The following is a 16,938-nucleotide window of genomic DNA, read 5'->3' on the forward strand; positions in this document are numbered from 1 at the left end:
CAGGATCCACCTGGAGGTTCCTCTGGGGTGGACTTGGAATGGTTCTCCAAGCTTTTATCTGAGAATCCTGGAATGGGCTGGGAGGGACCTTTGGGACCATCCAGAGCCACCCCTGCCATGGCAGGGACACCTCCCACTGTCCCAGGGTGTCCCAATGTCCAGCCTGGCCTTGGACACTGCCAGGGATCCAGGGGCACCCACAGCTGCTCTGGGAATTCCAGCCCAGCCAGGAATTCCCAATTCCCAATCTCCCATCCATCCCTGCCCTCTGGCACTGGGAGCCATTCCCTGTGTCCTGTCCCTCCATCCTTGTCCCCAGTCCCTCTCCAGCTCTCCTGGAGCCCCTCCAGGCCCTGCCAGGGGCTCTGAGCTCTCCCTGGAGCTGCTCCTCTCCAGGGGAACATTCCCAGCTCCACGATTCCCTCCTTCCCATTCCTTCCTTATTCTGGGTGAGAATCACCCAAATCCTGTCCCTGCTGGAAACCCAGCCTGGATTTCCAGTGGGAAAACATTCCTGGGCCAGGGCAGGACAGGATCAGTTTGTGCTGGCTGAGTTTGGGGGGTCTGGGTGATCCAAAGGCCCCTCCAGCTTCCAGCTGGGACAAACTTGGAGCTTCAGCAGCTGGAGCAGCCAGGCTGGGCTGGAATGGGCAGGGAAGGTTTGGCTGCTCTGATCCCAGAACCACGAGGGCAATGGGAGAGGGGATGGCCAGGGGCAGCTCAAGGTAGGAAATTTTCACAGCATGACTCAAGAGAGATGAATGAAGTGCTTGGAATTCCAAGCTGTGGGTGTAGGAGGGAAAGCTGGAGTGCTTGAAGCAACAGGGACAGAGGGCTGACAACGAGGCAGGTGCTGCTGGGATCTGTCTTGGGGATTTTGGGAAGGAATTGTTCCCTGGGAGAGTGGGAATGCCCTGGAATGGATTCTCAGAGCAGCTGTGGCTGCCCCTGGATCCCTGGAATGTCCCAGGCCAGGCTGGATGGGGCTTGGAGCACCTGGGACAGTGGGAGGTGTCCCTGCCCATCCAAGGAGGATCCTTAAGGTTCCTTCCAGCCCAAACTGGTCTGTGATGGTTTTGATCTTCCCTCATATGTTTTAAACCTCTGTAGGGATAAAGAGGATTTAAACAGCTCTTTGCTATGGAAAACCCACAGAAATGGATAATTATTCACAGGAATTTTAGAAACAATGCTGAGGAATTTCTCCAAGATAAGACTGGGATGCTAAACCTCCTCCTACTGTCTCCCAGAAACGTGGGACTGCCAGGATCTGGCCATCTTCTCCTGCCACACCAACACCCAGTTTAATCCCAAAACCACCACAGTGCACCCCAAAGCAGCTTTGGCACAGAACTCCCCGAGGTTCTGCCACCAGCATCCCCCTGCAGAAGGAAGGAGCTCTCCCAGGAGGATCCCAGCCCAGCCCCTCCTCCCGTGCCCATGGAACGCTCCCCACCCCAGAGCCCGGCAGGTTCCAGGAGCCTGAGTAGGCTGGCAGCACCTTGGCGGTTAATTAAAGCGCAGAGTTAATTGTGCAGTGAGTCAGAGCTGCTCCCGGCCCACCAGCTCCTGCGAGGCTGCAATCCTGAGGGATTCCAGCAGCTCCTGCCTGCACAGGACACCCTGAGAGCCACCCTGGGACACGATCCTGAGCGTTCACCACGGTCCTGAGCGTTCACCATGCTCGTGGATTGGTTGGCTTTGATTAATTTGGATTCATTCCTTTGAATGCCAAGAAGGGATGTTCCCATAAGGGAACAGTACCCAGAGTTTGGTCCCTAAACCTGGATCCACAGAGACCCCACAGGGCTGGGGAGGTCCAGCACCCCTGAAACCCCACAATGAGGGGGTTTGGGGGGGTCTCAGCTCTGTGTCTGCTGCCAAAGCCATGGGAAGAGGGGACCTCAGCTCCTGCTCCTGTCCCCTCCATCCCCCACCTGAGGGGTCTGGGGACCTCCAGCTGCCTCCTTCCCTCTGGAAAAGAGAATGGGGGGTCCCTCAGCCCCCTCTGTTAAGGGTTGGGGACCCTCCTTAGGGGTCTGGGGGTTCCTCAAGTCTCCCCTCCAGAAGCTGAGTCCCCAGGAATGGGGATGGGGGGGGTCCCCCTTGTGAGGCTGGGGTATCTCAGCTCCCCTCAAAGGCTGTGGGGGTCCCTCAGCCCCCTCTGTTAAGGGTTGGGGTCCCCCCTCAGGGGTCTGGGGGTTCCTCAAGTCTCCCCTCCAGAAGCTGAGTCCCCAGGAATGGGCATGGGGGGGGTCCCTCAGCTCCCCTCAAAGGCTGTGGGGGTCCTTCCTTATGGGTCTGGGGGTTCCTCAAGTCTCCCCTCCAGAGGCTGTGGTCCCTCAGCACCCCCTGGAATGGGGATGGGGGGGTCCCTCAGCTCCCCCTTCTGAGGCCGGGGACCCTCAGCCCCCCTCTCCCCAAAAGCCGTGCCCTCCTCAGGGGTCCAGGTCCCCCCTCAGGAGCCGGAGGGTTCCTCGAGGTCTCTGAGACCCCTGAGGAGTCGGGGTCCCTCATCCCCATCAGGGACCGGGGGTTCCCTGGAGGTCCGAGCTCTCCCAGCCCCGCTCCGACCCCTCCGGTGCTCCCTCGCCCCCGCCGCCCCCGGGGGCCGGGCCGTACCTTGAGCGTCACATCGCAGAGCTTGCCCTGCCGCCGGATCTCGCCCATCACTCCATAGCCGCGGCTGGGCAGGTCTCCCACCGAGAAATGCACCAGATCCTCGGGATCCAGCTCCGGGTCCGCCGCCGCCGCCGCTTCCAGCATCGTCCCGGCCACTCCCGTCCCGCTGCCGTCTCGCTTCGCCCCCGCCGCGCGCTGGCCCCGCCCGGCCGCCGTATGCGGGGCCACTTCCGGGAGAGCCCGGAAGCAGCCGTTGCCATAGAGAACCCGGAAGTGGACGCTGCCATGGCGACCCCGGACGCCACGCCGGAATCTACTGCAGAGGGGTCGCAGGTGGGACAGGCCCGAGGGGGTGCCCGGGGGGTCACCTCCCCTCCTCAAGGGGTGATCGGAGGTCGTATCCCCGCACAGGCGGCATCAGCCCCCCCAGGCATCGCCCACTTGCCCCCGGGCATCGCCCTCCTGCCCCCGGGCATCGCCCCCCACCCGCCTCGGGGGGGCACTGAAGGGAAACAGGGCGTGATTCGGTTTGAAGTGACCTAAAGATCACCCAGTGCCACCCTCTGCCTGGCAGGGACACCTTCACTGTCCCAGGTGCTCCCAGCCCCGGTGTCCAGCCTGGCCTGGGGCACTGCCAGGGGTGCAGGGGCGGCCGCAGCTTCCCCAGCCAGGCCCCAGCCCTTCCCGGGGGATTTAACCCAAAATCCTGCCAAAATCTGAGCAAGGCTTTCCCTTGACAATCCCCAGCCCTTCCTGGGGGATTTAACCCAAAATCTGAGCAAGGCTTTCCCCGGACAAGCTCCAGCCCTTCCAGAGGGATTTAACCCAAAATCCTGCCAAAATCTGAGCAAGGCTTTCCCCGGACAAGCCCCAGCCCTTCCAGAGGGATTTAACCCAAAATCTGAGCAAGGCTTTCCCCGGACAAGCCCCAGCCCTTCCTGGGGGATTTAACCCAAAATCTGAGCAAGGCTTTCCCTTGACAATCCCCAGCCCTTCCTGGGGGATTTAACCCAAAATCTGAGCAAGGCTTTCCCCGGACAAGCCCCAGCCCTTCCAGAGGGATTTTCCCCAAATTCCTGCCGAAATCCGAGCTGTGGGAGGGGAGCCTCCCCATGGCGAGGCTTTGGAGCTGTGTGGGTGATGCCCATGGGGGATTGGGGCTGTTTTTCCCCGGCAGGAGGAAGAGGAGCAGGAGAGCTCTCAGGGGCAGGAAAAGAGCGCAAGTTCTGCAGGCAAAGCAGAGAGTGAACATGAGGTAATTCCGACGGATCTGCCGTGGCTGGGCTGGGGAGGGACCTCAAAGCACCCCCTGTCCCCTGGCAGGGTCACCTCCCACTGCTCCCAAGGCTGGGAGAAATGCCAATCACTTGGTTTAAAAGTTTAAATTTAAATTTAAAAATTTAATTTTTTTAGCAATTTAAATTTTTAGTGATTTTAAATTTTTTTTTTAGTGATTTTAAAATTTTTAAATTTGAATTTTTAGCAATAAAATAGTTATAAAAATAGTAATACAAATTAGAGTAATAAGGATTTGGACGATTAGAGTTAGGAGAATAAAGGAATAGAAACGCAGGAGAATAAAAGAATAAAAACACAGACAGATGGACAGTCCAGGTGTCTTTCTGGGCAAATTAACCCAGAATTAACAAAGGATTAACCCTTAAAAGCAACAGCTTGTTGCATATTCATATTTCTCATACATGATGCAAAAGTTCTTTTCCAACAAAGAGTGTTCTCTGGTTGTTTTCAAATCCCTCTTCTTCATCTTGTTGGCTCCTTCACGTCTGGAAGGAGATAGAAACAGTTTGTGTCTTTCCTGATAAGGAGGCAATAATTGTTTTATTGGGGATTTTGGAGTCTTGTTGCTGTTATCTGTGCAAAGAATTCCTTGATTATGTCATTCTTTTCTTGAGCTAGTTACAAAATTATCTTACATATCATAGTTTGATTTTAACATTATATAATGTAAATATGTACAATGTAAATTTATAATAAAATATATAATATAAATATACAATGTAATTATATAATATAAATATATAATGTAATTATATAATATAAATATATAATATTAATATAATGTTATATAATGCAATATTATATATTACATTATATAATTATAATATTATATAGTGTAATATTACATTATATACATTATATAATATGTATATATAATGTAATTATATATATAATTATATAATTTATAATTGTATAATTTCATTTTAAATTATTGAAATATAATATAACATAATATAATATAATATAATATAATATAATAATATATAATGTAATTGTATATATAATATAATTTTATGTTTTATAATTATATAATTATATAATTATATAATTATATAATTATATAATTATATAATGTAATTTTAATATATAATATATAATATATAATATATAATATATAATATATAATATAATATAATATAATTACAATTTATAATCTATAATTATATAATGTAATATTATATAATGTATATAATATTATATTTACATTATATATTATATAATGTAAATATAATATTATATATAATGTAATTATATATATATTATATAATTTTATAAATATAAAATTATATTTACCACACTACATTCAAAAAATTAACACAATATTATAATGAATACAACATGACACATCCAGTATTCCTTTTAATATCTGCAAAGAGCCACCTGACATGCACTTTTCACTTTTCTTACATGCACTTTTCACAAGGCCCCAGTGTCCAGCCTGGCCTGGGACACTTCCAGGGCTGCTCTGGGAATTCCCTCCCCTCTCCTGGTGCTCACAACCCCTCCCAGCAATGATTTCTGGTGTCCTCACCTGCCCAAACCCCACAAAGCTGCAGCAAGGAAAATGCCATTTATCCATTTATTTAGAATTTCTCCTCTCTCTAATTCTTAGTGAAGTTCTTCCCAAACAAATTTCTCTTCCTCCTTTCCCTGCTGTTTTTCTTGCTTTGGAGGAGTAATTCCCAACTGCTCCAACATTGAGTTTTGGGGTTTTTTGGGCAGATTTCTATGAGCTCTGTGAAATTCCAGGAGCAGGAGCAGAAGCACAGCCCAGAGCAGGAGAAGAAGGAGAAGGATGAGGACCTGGAGACCATCATCACCTCACTGCTTGAAAAAGAGCACGAGGGTGACAGCCCCAGGTATGCCCCAAATGTTCCCCTGCGCACTGGTTTTGATTTCTTAATTTAAGATTCTTTTAATTTAAAAAAATTTGAATTAATGTGTTGATGAGTGGGGTGGTTAATTGGTTAATTACTAGTGTATTTATTTTTTTGTTTTGAGATAGGATTAGCAGAAAGGTAAAATAGGTTTAAAACTTTTAAAAGGGTATAAAGAAAATTTTATGAACAGTGTTTAAAAGGAAAAAAATGTAGTGAGGATTAAAATTAACCTTTCAGAATACTTCTCTTCCCCCCATTTTTTTTTTCTGATAATGTAAAGAAATTATACTTAAAATCTTTAGTTAGTTTATTATTTTTAGAATTGTTTTTTAGTTTATTTAGGGAGAGAAGTCTTTTTTGTTAATGTTTTGGAGTTTGTTTTACAAGTAGAAAAAACCGTATTTTTTGAGGTTTTTAATTTTGTTGTGAATAACAGCTTCCCTGGGAACTCTGTTCCTGACTCCCTGCTTTAAACACAACAAATCCTGGCTCCAACCTCCACAATTCATTTTACAGCAGGTAAACTGTGAGAGGCCACAAAAATCTTGGATTTACCAGAAATCCCAAAGATTTTGTCCCAAACCAGAAGTTGTCACTGCTTTTTACACAATTATTGAGCACTGCTGTCTGCAGGAAGTGTTTGAGGGAAAATGTGAGATTTACACGTTTCCAGGGATTTAAAAATCCTCAGTGCATGGGGCTTCAGCAGCTGGAGGATCCCTGAGCCTTCCTCGTGGGGTTTTTACTCAGCAGATCCTTCAGCTTGTGGATATTTCCTCCAGCAAATTGAAAATCAGCTGTTGACTTGGAACTGAAATTATTTTTAAAATAAAAATCTGAGTGTGACAAAAGAAAATCCCTCTCCAATTCCTGTGAATATTTTGCTTCCCAAGGCTAAGAGGAAGAAAAGTGGTGTTCTCCAGCACTCCTGAGCCTGGTGCACATGTGGAAATCAGAAAATCAGGATCAGTTTGACCCTTCTCCTTTCACACCCTCACATTTCCAAGACTGGAAGGAATTTTCAGCCACTCTTTGCCCACAGTTGCTTTTAATGGGGAATAAAAACTTCAGCTAAATAATTGCCAACACTTTGAATTTTGACTCCTCTGCCTCACCTTTTGCTGGGAAATAATGTAAATTTCAGTTCAGGGAGTGTGAGATGATTCTTTTCCTCATTTTTTCTGTGTCCTCAGAGCACCAAGTCGAGTCATGGCGTTCGTGCGGGTCAAGCCAACTGCTCATTTTGCCCAAGACATGATCAGGCTTGGGGCAGACAACAAGGTAGAGCCAAAGAAACTGAAGTGGGAAAGGTTTGGAGTCTGGCTTCAGCTTTTTCCAATGGAAAACGAGGATTTTTCCATCCCTTGAGGCCATGGATGATGTTTTGGGGGTGTTGGTCGCTGTGTTCCTGCTCAGCTGTGGTTTTGTCGCAGCGAGTGTGAGGATGGAAAACACAAATTCCTGTGGTACAATCACCAGGAAAACCCTCCAAAGGACTGGGGCTGGCTGATCCATGAGGATTTCCCAGTGCTAACCACAAATTGGCGCAGTTTATTTCCATCCTCTCTTATGCAAATCTCTCCCTTTGCCTTCTCTTGCTTAATTAATTTCCCTGAGGCACAAAATCACTGAAAGTTAAACAGATGAACTTAACCACATTTCCTTTTATTTTTATAATATTTGTCACCAGGAATTTGGAGAGCATTACCAGATACTTTTAGGGCATCTAGAACCATCCAAGGCAGTAAAATAACTCTGTTATTTGTGCTCCCTTTTCTACTTCAGCCCAGGTCCTGAAGTGCTGAGAACCCTCAGGGCTGTTGAGCTGATCTCCCTCTCTTGTTGGCTTGCAGAGCATCGATATCTACATCCAGAAGAATCCCAGGGGAGGAGTTGTGAATAATTCTCAGACTGACTGGTCCTTCAAGCTGGATGGGGTCCTCCACAACACTTCCCAGGAAATGGTTTATGACACTGTGGCCAAGGACTTGGTGTGCAAAGCTCTGCAGGGCTACAACGGTGATTTATTGCAATTCTTATTCTTTTGGTCACAACGAGAGGTTGGGTTTGAGCAGAGAGCCATTTGCTGTTCTGTTGGAGGCTCCCTCCTGAGTTTTTCCTTTTGCTTTGGGGTTTTTTTTTAGGTACCATCATGTGCTATGGGCAAACTGGAGCTGGCAAAACCTACACCATGACAGGAGCAGCCTCTGAGTACAGGAACAGAGGGATCATCCCCAGAGCTATCCAGCAGGTACTGACTGCAGCTGGCTGGGAGGAGAGGAGGGAAACACACCAGGGAACACTCTTCTGTCACCTCTTGCTGATAGATAAGTGTTTGAACACAGTGAATAAGTTTTATGTGGTTTTTTTTCCCCTTCATTTTACCCCAGGGACGATGGTTAAAGAATAAAGGAGTTTTCTTGTCATTATTAGAGGTTGTTCCCCTTTAGTTCCTGTTTGAATTCTTGTTGTTCCCCATATGTCACTGAGCCTTCAAAAGAGGTGTTTTCCAAACTGTTATTTTGTGAAATCAGGATAAAATAATTTAAAAACACCTCAAAGGCACAGAGACACTGGCACAGGGTGCCCAGAGCAGCTGTGGCTGCCCCTGGGTCCCTGGCAGTGCCCAAGGCCAGGCTGGACAGGGCTGGGAACACCCTGGGACAGTGGGAGGTGTCCCTGCCATGGCAGGAATGGAATGGGATGAGATTTAAGGTCCCTTCCCACCCAAACCATTCCAGAATTCCATGCTTCTATAAGATCATTAAATCCAAATCCAAGCTGAGCCCTCAGAGCTCAGATTTAGCTCCACAGACTCCCAGATGCACTTGGAGCTGTTCAGAACTCTTTATCAATATCTATCTCTATATTACAGAAATTTATGTGTTGAATACACTCATGTATTTATTTATATTTGATATCCATTTATATTTTATACCCTTCTCATTTCACATTCTCAGATCTCCAAGCAGGACAAGGCCAGGAGGAATTTTCAGCATCTCTTTACCCACAGCTGCTTTTAATGGGAAACATATCTTTTTATATCTTCTCTGTTTATATCTTACATCTACTTAATACCACACCCATTTATATCTTATACCAACATCTACCCAAATATCTGCTCTGTTTATCTTACATCTACTTTTACCACACTCATTGTATCTTATACCAACATCTACCCAAATATCTTTGTTTATATCTTACATCTACTTATTCCACACAGATTTTATATTTTATATCTTACATCTACTTATACCACACCCAATTATATCTTATATCAACATCTACCCAAAAATCTTCTCTGTTTATATCTTACATCTACTTTTACCACACAGATTTTATATTTTATCTTACATCTACTTTTACCACACTCATCTGTATCTTATACCAACATCTACCCAAATAACTTCTCTGTTTATGTCTTACATCTACTTTTACCACACAGATTTTATATTTTATATCTTACATCTACTTATACCACACCCATTTATATCTCATACCAGCATCTACCCAAATAACTTCTCTGTTTATGTCTTACATCTACTTTTACCACACAGATTTTATATTTTATATCTTACATCTACTTTTACCACACTCATCTGTATCTTATACCAGCATCTACCCAAATATCTTCTCTAAAAAGCCACAAATAACTGAAAATCCTCCCTGTGAGCAGACACAAACCCTCTGTCTTGGTGCAGGTCTTCAAATCAGCTGCAACATTCCTCAATATCCTGGTGACTGTCCGAATTTCCTACCTGGAGATCTACAACGAGGCCCTGTTCGACCTCCTGGCGCCGGCGCTGGGCCGCGGCTGCAAGGACAACCAGCTGTGTGTCATGGATGGGCCCCAGGGGGTTTATGTCAAGGGGCTCTCCATCCACCCTGTCAGCCACGAGGAGGAGGCTCTGCATCTCCTTTTTGAGGCAAGAGAACCCAAATATTCCCTTTAATCCCATGGTTGTGGGTGCTGGCTGAAGTGGAAGAGGAGGAGTGGGTGGCCAAGGTGGTGGAATGAGGTTGAGCCATTGAACCCATCTTGGTTGTGGGGATAAAAACTGGGAAACTCTTGGTCTTGCAAGGAAAATGTCCCTGGTTCAGGGGTTCTGGAAGATGCTCCAAGAAAAGATGGTTTGGGGTGATCGTGGCACTGTTGGAATTGACAGCAGGGCTGTTCAGGGTGAGAGGTTTGTGAGGGGATTTGATTACTGAGATCAGCATTTTTTCCTCATGGATGCTTCAGTTGGTGAGGAAAACAGGGATGAATAATTTGATCTGGCTGCAGAAGGTAGAACCTCACTCAGGGCCATCTGCTGTCCTTAAAATCTGTCTCTGGCCTTTTTAATAACCCAGTTGTGTCCTGAGCTCTGGGATGTGCAGGAGCTGCCTCTTCCTTTTAAAAGAGCAGAAGGGGGGTGATGATGGCTGGGAAAGCTGGGAATGCTCTCCTGGAGAACAGAAGGATCTGGGGAGGGCTGAGAGCCCCTGGCAGGGTCTGAAGGGGCTCCAGGAGAGCTGGAGAGGGACTGGGGACAAGGCATGGAGGGACAGGACACAGGGAATGGCTCCCAGTGCCAGAGGGCAGGGATGGATGGGAGATTGGGAATTGGGAATTCCTGGCTGGGATGGAAATCCCAGAGCAGCTGTGGCTGCCCCTGGATCCCTGGCAGTGCCCAAGGCCAGGCTGGAGCAGCCTGGGACAGTGGGAGGTGTCCCTGCCCATCCAGGGGGTTGGATGGGATGGACTTTAAGGCTCCTTCCAACATCCCTTCATGTTCCTGGCAGAGGTTCAGATCCCTGCCCATCACACCTGTGGGAATTTTCAGCACCATTTGAAGCTTGGGGAGCTCTTTGCATTTCCAGTCATCAGGAAATGGAAAGAGCCACAGAGATGTTGCCTGGTTTATCCTCAAAAAGCCAGAATTCCATGAGCTGAGCCTGGAATTTTCTCTCCATTGGCAGGGTGAGACCAACAGAGTGATAGGAGAGCACAGCCTGAATAAGAATTCCTCCAGATCCCACTGCATCTTCACCATGTACATTGAGGTGAGAGCTCCAGCCTTGTTCCTATGGATTGGGACAACTTTCTAGGGATCCAGAGGATCTTTGTTTTCTCCTGTTTTTCAGTTTTGTCTGCCCCTAAGTGCAGTTTCTCTTCCTCTCTCCCTCAGTGTCGTTCCAGAGATTACACAAATCACAAATGCCTAAAATCTAAAATCACCTTGATTGACCTGGCAGGGTCTGAGAGGCTGAGCAAGACTGGGGTGAGTGCTGGGAGCTCCTGGGGTTCCTTTGGGTCCCTTTGGAAAAAACAGGGAAGGGAACAGAGCTGGGGAGAGTCTGGAGCACCAGGAGGGGCTGAGGGAGCTGCGAATGGGCTCAACCTGGAGAAAAGGAGGATCTGGGGGGACCTTGTGGCTCTGCACAGCTCCTGCCAGGAGGGGACAGCTGGGGACAGCCAGGCTTTGCTCCCAGGGAACAGGGACAGGAGGAAATGGCTTCAGGGAGAAGTTCAGGTGGATATTTGGAATATTCCTCCTGGAAAGGGCTCTCCAACCCTGGCCCAGCTGCATAGGGCATTTCTGGAGGGATTTAAATCCCTGTGGATGTGGCACTTGGGGACATGGTCAGGGGTGGCCTTGGCCGTGCTGGGTCATGGTAGGACTCAATGATCTAAGAGCAATTCCCTGATTCCGTGACATTCTGCATTGATCAGAATCAAAACAACATCAGCCCTGCAGAGTTCTCCCCTGTTGAGGAACCCTCCCTGTCCTGTGTGTGACCAGAACTGTCTCCTCTTGCTCTCCATTGCAGTCTGAGGGCCAGGTGAGGGTGGAGGCCGCCTACATCAACAAGTCCCTGTCGTTCCTGGAGCAGCTGATCATCGCCCTGGCCGATCCCAAGAGGGAGCACATGCCCTTCAGGCAGAGCAAGCTCACCCACGTCCTCAAGGACTCGCTGGGTAAGGGCTGCCACTGCCCCCAGCTCCTGCAGAACTGGGCAGGGCAAGTCCTGAGCTCATCATTTAGCAGGGAATCCTGCAATGGTTTGGGCTGGAAGGGGCTTTAAGGGTCATCCATTCCTCCTCTGCCATGGCAGGGATACCTCCCACTGTCCCAGGCTGCTCCAAGTGTCCAACCTTGGACATTTCCAGGGATCCAGGGGCAGCCACAGCTGCTTTGGGCATCCTGAGAAACAGAATCTTTATTTATTCTCATTCTCTTCCTGCATCCTTATCCCATGAGACACAAATTTGACCTTTTTGGTCGCTCTGTGCCTCTTTTTCTGTGCCCTTTGGAGGGACAGTTACACCCTGGTGTGTCCTTTGTGCCTCTTTAAACTGGTTGGAAGGGATCTTAAGGATCATCCATTCCTCCCCTGTCATGGCAGGGACACCTTCCACTGTCCCAGGCTGCTCCAAGTGTCCAATCTTGGACATTTCCAGGGATCCAGGAGCAGCCACAGCTGCTCTGGGCATTCTGAGAAACAAAATCTTTACCAACACCTGGAACTCGGAGTTCTTATTCCCATTCTCTTCCTGCATCCTCATCCCATGAGACACAAATTTCACCTTTTTAGTCGCTCTGTGCCTCTGTTTCTGTGCCCTTTGGAGGGACAGTTACATCCTTTGTGGTTCTTCAAACTGAAAGAAGCCTTAGGTGGGATCCTGGGCAGGAATTCCTGGCTGGGCTGGAATTCCCAGAGCAGCTGTGGCTGTTCCCTGCAAGTGTCCAAGGCTGGATTTGGTTTGGATCACCCTGGGACAGTGGGAGGTGTCCCTGCCATGACAGAGGTGGCACTGGGTGATCACCAAATCCCTTCCACCCCAAACCACCCTGGGATTCTGTTGGAACCCTGGCTACTGAAAATTTTAGACTTTCTGTGTTAACAGACACTGACCCCCAAGCAAACACTACATTTAACCTAAAATCATAGAAAAAAAAACTTCTAAAATTAAATAATAAAACTGAAACTACATGTATGTATGTTAAATAAAAGTGTGTAATATCACATAGTAGAAAACTTAAAGTTTTAAAATAGAGTAATATATATAAAACAACTTAGAAGTTCTGACAGAAGCTTGTCCTTTTTTACCTTTTTCTTTGTAAGTTTAAATAATATTATGTCGTTAAATAAAAAAATCCACATTACAAGTCACAAATAATTAGTTATTAAGTTAAAAATAATTTAAGTATAATTTCTTAATTAAGCAATTTATCCCTTAAAAAGCTTGTAAAAAAATACAACTCCATTTTTACCTCTCCTCTATTTTAATCAGCACATAATAAAATACACTGCAGGAAAATAAAAATCACCCAAAATGATATTATTTGCTTTATTTTTATTCTGATTTTTTCCCAGGGGGAGGCTGCAACACTGCCCTGGTGACAAACATCTATGGGGAAGCTGAGCACGTGGAAGAGACCGTGAGTGGGGAATTCCTAATTCACCCCAAACTTTGGAGAACTCATCTGATCCCAAAGGCTCTGGAGAACTCATCTGATCCCAAAGGCTCAAATCCAGACTCCTGTCACATGAGAGCCTGAGGCACAGCAGGCAGGAGCTGCTGGGATTGAAACTCACAGGAGAGATGATGATGATGATGATGATGATGATGATGATGATAATAATAATAATAGTAATAATAGTAATAATAGTAATAGTACTAATAAAAGCAACCACACAGTGGTAATATTATTAATACAAAATCTGTAATACTATAGAACATACCATAATACATAAATTGTTAATATATGTTATTAATCATTATTAATATTAATATTAAATTTGTAAATTTAATTCTTTATATGAATATTAATTTATTACAAATATAATATAATATAATATAATATAATACAATACAATAATAATAATAATAATAATAATAATAATAATAATAATTATTATTATTATTATTATTATTACATGGTGGTATTATCATTACTATATAATCTGTAATAATATAAAATAGACAATATAATAATAATTATTAATATAGTTATTAATAATCGGTAATTGTTAAGAATATATTTGTTTTATTAATGCAATTATCTATATGAATAATAACATATTACTAATAATATATAATGCATAATATAAATAGACTATACTGATATATTAATATAATATAATATAATATAATATAATATAATATAATATTATATTATATTATATTATATTATATTATATTATATCTATTATTAATATAAATTATATAATATTGTACAACATTATATTATTATGTATTTTTATATAATATAGTAATATAAGATTATTAAATTGTATTATGATCTAGTAATGACAATATATAATAATAGTAGTAATAATTTTCTTATATTTATATTTATATTTATATTTATATCTATAATCTATATTTACATTTATATAATATAGTATGATATTATTATATAATAATAGCAATAATACAATAACACTAGTAATAGTAATTATTATATATTTATATTATTCTAGAATATAGTATGGTATTATATAATAATAGTAATAATATAATAATTCTAGTAATAGTGATTATTATTGATTTATATTTATACTACTATCATTATCATTATCATCATCATTATCATTATCAGTGTTTCCATGGGACATCCCCTGGTGGACTCCCTGGAACTGCCCCGTTCCCAGCAGAGCTGGGCTGGCTCCCTGCTGCAGCAGGAATGGGCAGGAACCCTCCAGGGGTTCTTTTTTAACCTGTAAATGATCAAATGGGTGAAAATCCCCCAGTGTGAGCTGGATCTGTAGCCAACAGGGAGGAATCACCTGGAACAATTCACAGATTTTACATCTCTCTGCTCTTGGATCTGACAGAATTAAGTAGAAAGATAGGAAAATGATATTTCTGCCAAGATATTTTATTTATTTTAACATTTTCTTTTCCAGCTGTCCTCCCTCCGCTTTGCCACCAGGATGAACTGGGTGACAGCAGAGCCTGTCCCCAACGAGCCCTTCTACAGGGAGGTAGGGACAGCAGGCCTGGGGAAGGGAAATGTTATCATTTTATCATTAATATTTAGGAAATAACCTGAAAAACCCGAGGAAAATCAGGTGGTTTCATAAATAACCTTTCCTCAGCCAAGCTGACTCTGCTGATTTTAGGTGGGTGATGAAATGGATCAATATTAAACCTTTTAATAGGTTTTTAATTACAGCTCCCTGGTCCAAGGCACAGCCATGCAGGTGCTCACATCTTCCTGGGGATTCTTTCTCCTGCATATCCCACATTTTCTTGATGAGATTCAGCTCTCAACAGAGAGATTTTATGGTGAATTATTCCCCTGACATGCAGGAAATCATCTCCAGTTCTCCTGCAGCTTCATCCCTGTTGCTGCTGGTAACAGAACAGCTTCTCCACAATTAGAAAACTTGGGTAATTAAGGAAATCATTTAAAGGAAGTGATCACAGGATATTAGAGTGCACTTTCAGAGTGAAAACCAAACTGGAGGAGCTGAAATTGGAAGGAAACTTTGTGCTTTGGTGCTCCAGAGATCACTGCAGAGCAGCTCAGTGCCCACTTCTCCCTGAATCCCAAGATTTTTGTGCTCACCTTTCTGGAAAAAGTGAAGATTTTTGTGCTGACTTTTCATTTAAAAAAGTGAATCCTTGAAGATATTCCATGTTAGGGAGAAATCCAGTCAAATCCAGCACAGGAAAGTCTCTCCTTTGTCCCATTTACTGCCAGAGCTGCTGAGTTCAGGGCAGAGGTGAGCCCTGCACAATGCTTGGCTTCCAGGATAATATCCCAGATCCTGGAATTTGATGGTCCCTGCAATTCCAGACCAGGAAATTATGCCATTAAAAAGCAGTGATGCCTTGGGCAGGCTCTGCAGGCAGCACCCAGCACAAACTGTCCTGCAGGAAGCAATAATAAAATATAAAACAATAATCAAAGGAAAATCAAACTGATTTCCAGAGCCACTGATTCCCTGCTGCAGGCCCTGAGGGAGCTGGGATCCAGCTGGGATATTCTCCAGCAGCAAATTTGTGCTGCTTGAGCAGTTGTTTCTTTTTTCCCAATATAATTTAGTGCTTTCTCACCCTTTTTTTTTTCCCTGTTAGCCATCAGTGAAGGCTCTGGAGGAGGAGATCCAGCTCCTGAAGCAAGAGCTGATCATGCAAGTCAACTTGGTGAGGAGCAGTGAACTCATTGCCCAGTGGGGTTGTGTCCTTCCCTCTGCTCCCAGCACCACCCTCTGGGGCTTAGGGGCACCTCTGAAGATCCCACACACAGGGGTGGTGTTGGAATTTCAATCCCCAGCCACTGGAGATGGGGTTTGGGTTTTTTCCAGACTCTTCTGTTGGCTGGTTGCTCCCAAATCCCATCTCCTGCCAAGTCAGGTGATGAGAATGCCGAGCAGAAATGGGCACAGCAATTCCAGGTGTTTGCCAGGGCAGTGGAATCACAGAATTCCAGAATGGTTTGGGTTGGGAGGGACCTTAAAGCCCATCCCATTCCCACCATGCCATGGCAGGGACACCTCCCACTGTCCCAGGGTGTTCCAAGCCTGGCCTTGGGCACTTCCAGAGATCCAGGGGCACCCACAGCTGCTCTGGGAATTCCATCCCAGCCCCTCCCCACCCTCCCTTCCTTAAATCCATCCTGAATCTCCCCTCTTTTAGTTTAAACCCATCCCTCCTTGTCCCACCACGACAGGACCTGCCCAGAGCTTTGTCCCTGTTGTTCTCACAGGCTCCCTCAGCTGTTTGCAGCTCCCTGATTCTCAGTTTTCCAATCTTTTGGGTTTTTTTTTTAGACAAGTCATTCCTTGATGACTTACAACCCCCTGACTACAGCTCAGAGAGCAGAAATCAGATCCCAAGTCCAGAAATACCTCAGAGGAGTCATTGAGGAAATCGATGTAAGTAGTGAGAAAAGGATTTAAATCCTGATTCCATCCTCTTCCTCCAGGAGAGAAGCAGTTACCATTTCTTTTGAAGAGGCTGTTTTTCACCCCAAACCCACTACAGAATTGTAGTTTAATTTCTTTTTGCTTTGTTAAGTTTCTTGCATGTTTTCATTCAATTTTTGCCGATTTGGAGGCTCTGGAAGTATTTTCCTTAATCTTAAAACCCTTTAAACTGATTTATTTGGAACTCCTTTATATAATTAATACCAAAATT

At 44.9% G+C, this 16,938-nt stretch overlaps 2 protein-coding genes across 3 annotated transcripts in view; one reads left to right on the forward strand and one right to left on the reverse strand.

The window, feature by feature from the left end:
- The window catches only part of KLHL18 (kelch like family member 18), a 21,154-nt gene extending 18,484 nt beyond the window's left edge, over positions 1–2,670 (reverse strand). Inside the window, exon 1 of the mRNA XM_054273390.1 lies at positions 2,623–2,670. Within this exon, the coding sequence (XP_054129365.1) occupies positions 2,623–2,670 (48 nt within the window). The remainder of the gene's footprint in view (positions 1–2,622) is intronic.
- KIF9 (kinesin family member 9) overlaps positions 2,627–16,938 on the forward strand; it is a 26,665-nt gene continuing 12,353 nt past the window's right edge. The window contains exons 1-14 of one of the 2 annotated variants that reach the window (XM_054273158.1): positions 2,627–2,955; positions 3,800–3,877; positions 5,644–5,780; positions 6,995–7,082; positions 7,655–7,820; positions 7,946–8,052; positions 9,503–9,727; positions 10,764–10,847; positions 10,973–11,065; positions 11,616–11,763; positions 13,164–13,228; positions 14,700–14,777; positions 15,877–15,945; positions 16,572–16,676. In XM_054273158.1, the coding sequence (XP_054129133.1) occupies positions 2,710–2,955; positions 3,800–3,877; positions 5,644–5,780; positions 6,995–7,082; positions 7,655–7,820; positions 7,946–8,052; positions 9,503–9,727; positions 10,764–10,847; positions 10,973–11,065; positions 11,616–11,763; positions 13,164–13,228; positions 14,700–14,777; positions 15,877–15,945; positions 16,572–16,676 (1,689 nt within the window). In that variant the 5' untranslated portion in view covers positions 2,627–2,709. The remainder of the gene's footprint in view (positions 2,956–3,799; positions 3,878–5,643; positions 5,781–6,994; positions 7,083–7,654; positions 7,821–7,945; positions 8,053–9,502; positions 9,728–10,763; positions 10,848–10,972; positions 11,066–11,615; positions 11,764–13,163; positions 13,229–14,699; positions 14,778–15,876; positions 15,946–16,571; positions 16,677–16,938) is intronic. The other variant, XM_054273159.1, reaches the window with a different exon arrangement.

The sequence above is a fragment of the Melozone crissalis genome, unplaced genomic scaffold, assembly GCF_028551555.1.
Source record: "Melozone crissalis strain CALT ecotype California unplaced genomic scaffold, PUWL_Pcris_2 ptg000016l_1, whole genome shotgun sequence".
Taxonomy (NCBI): domain Eukaryota; kingdom Metazoa; phylum Chordata; class Aves; order Passeriformes; family Passerellidae; genus Melozone; species Melozone crissalis.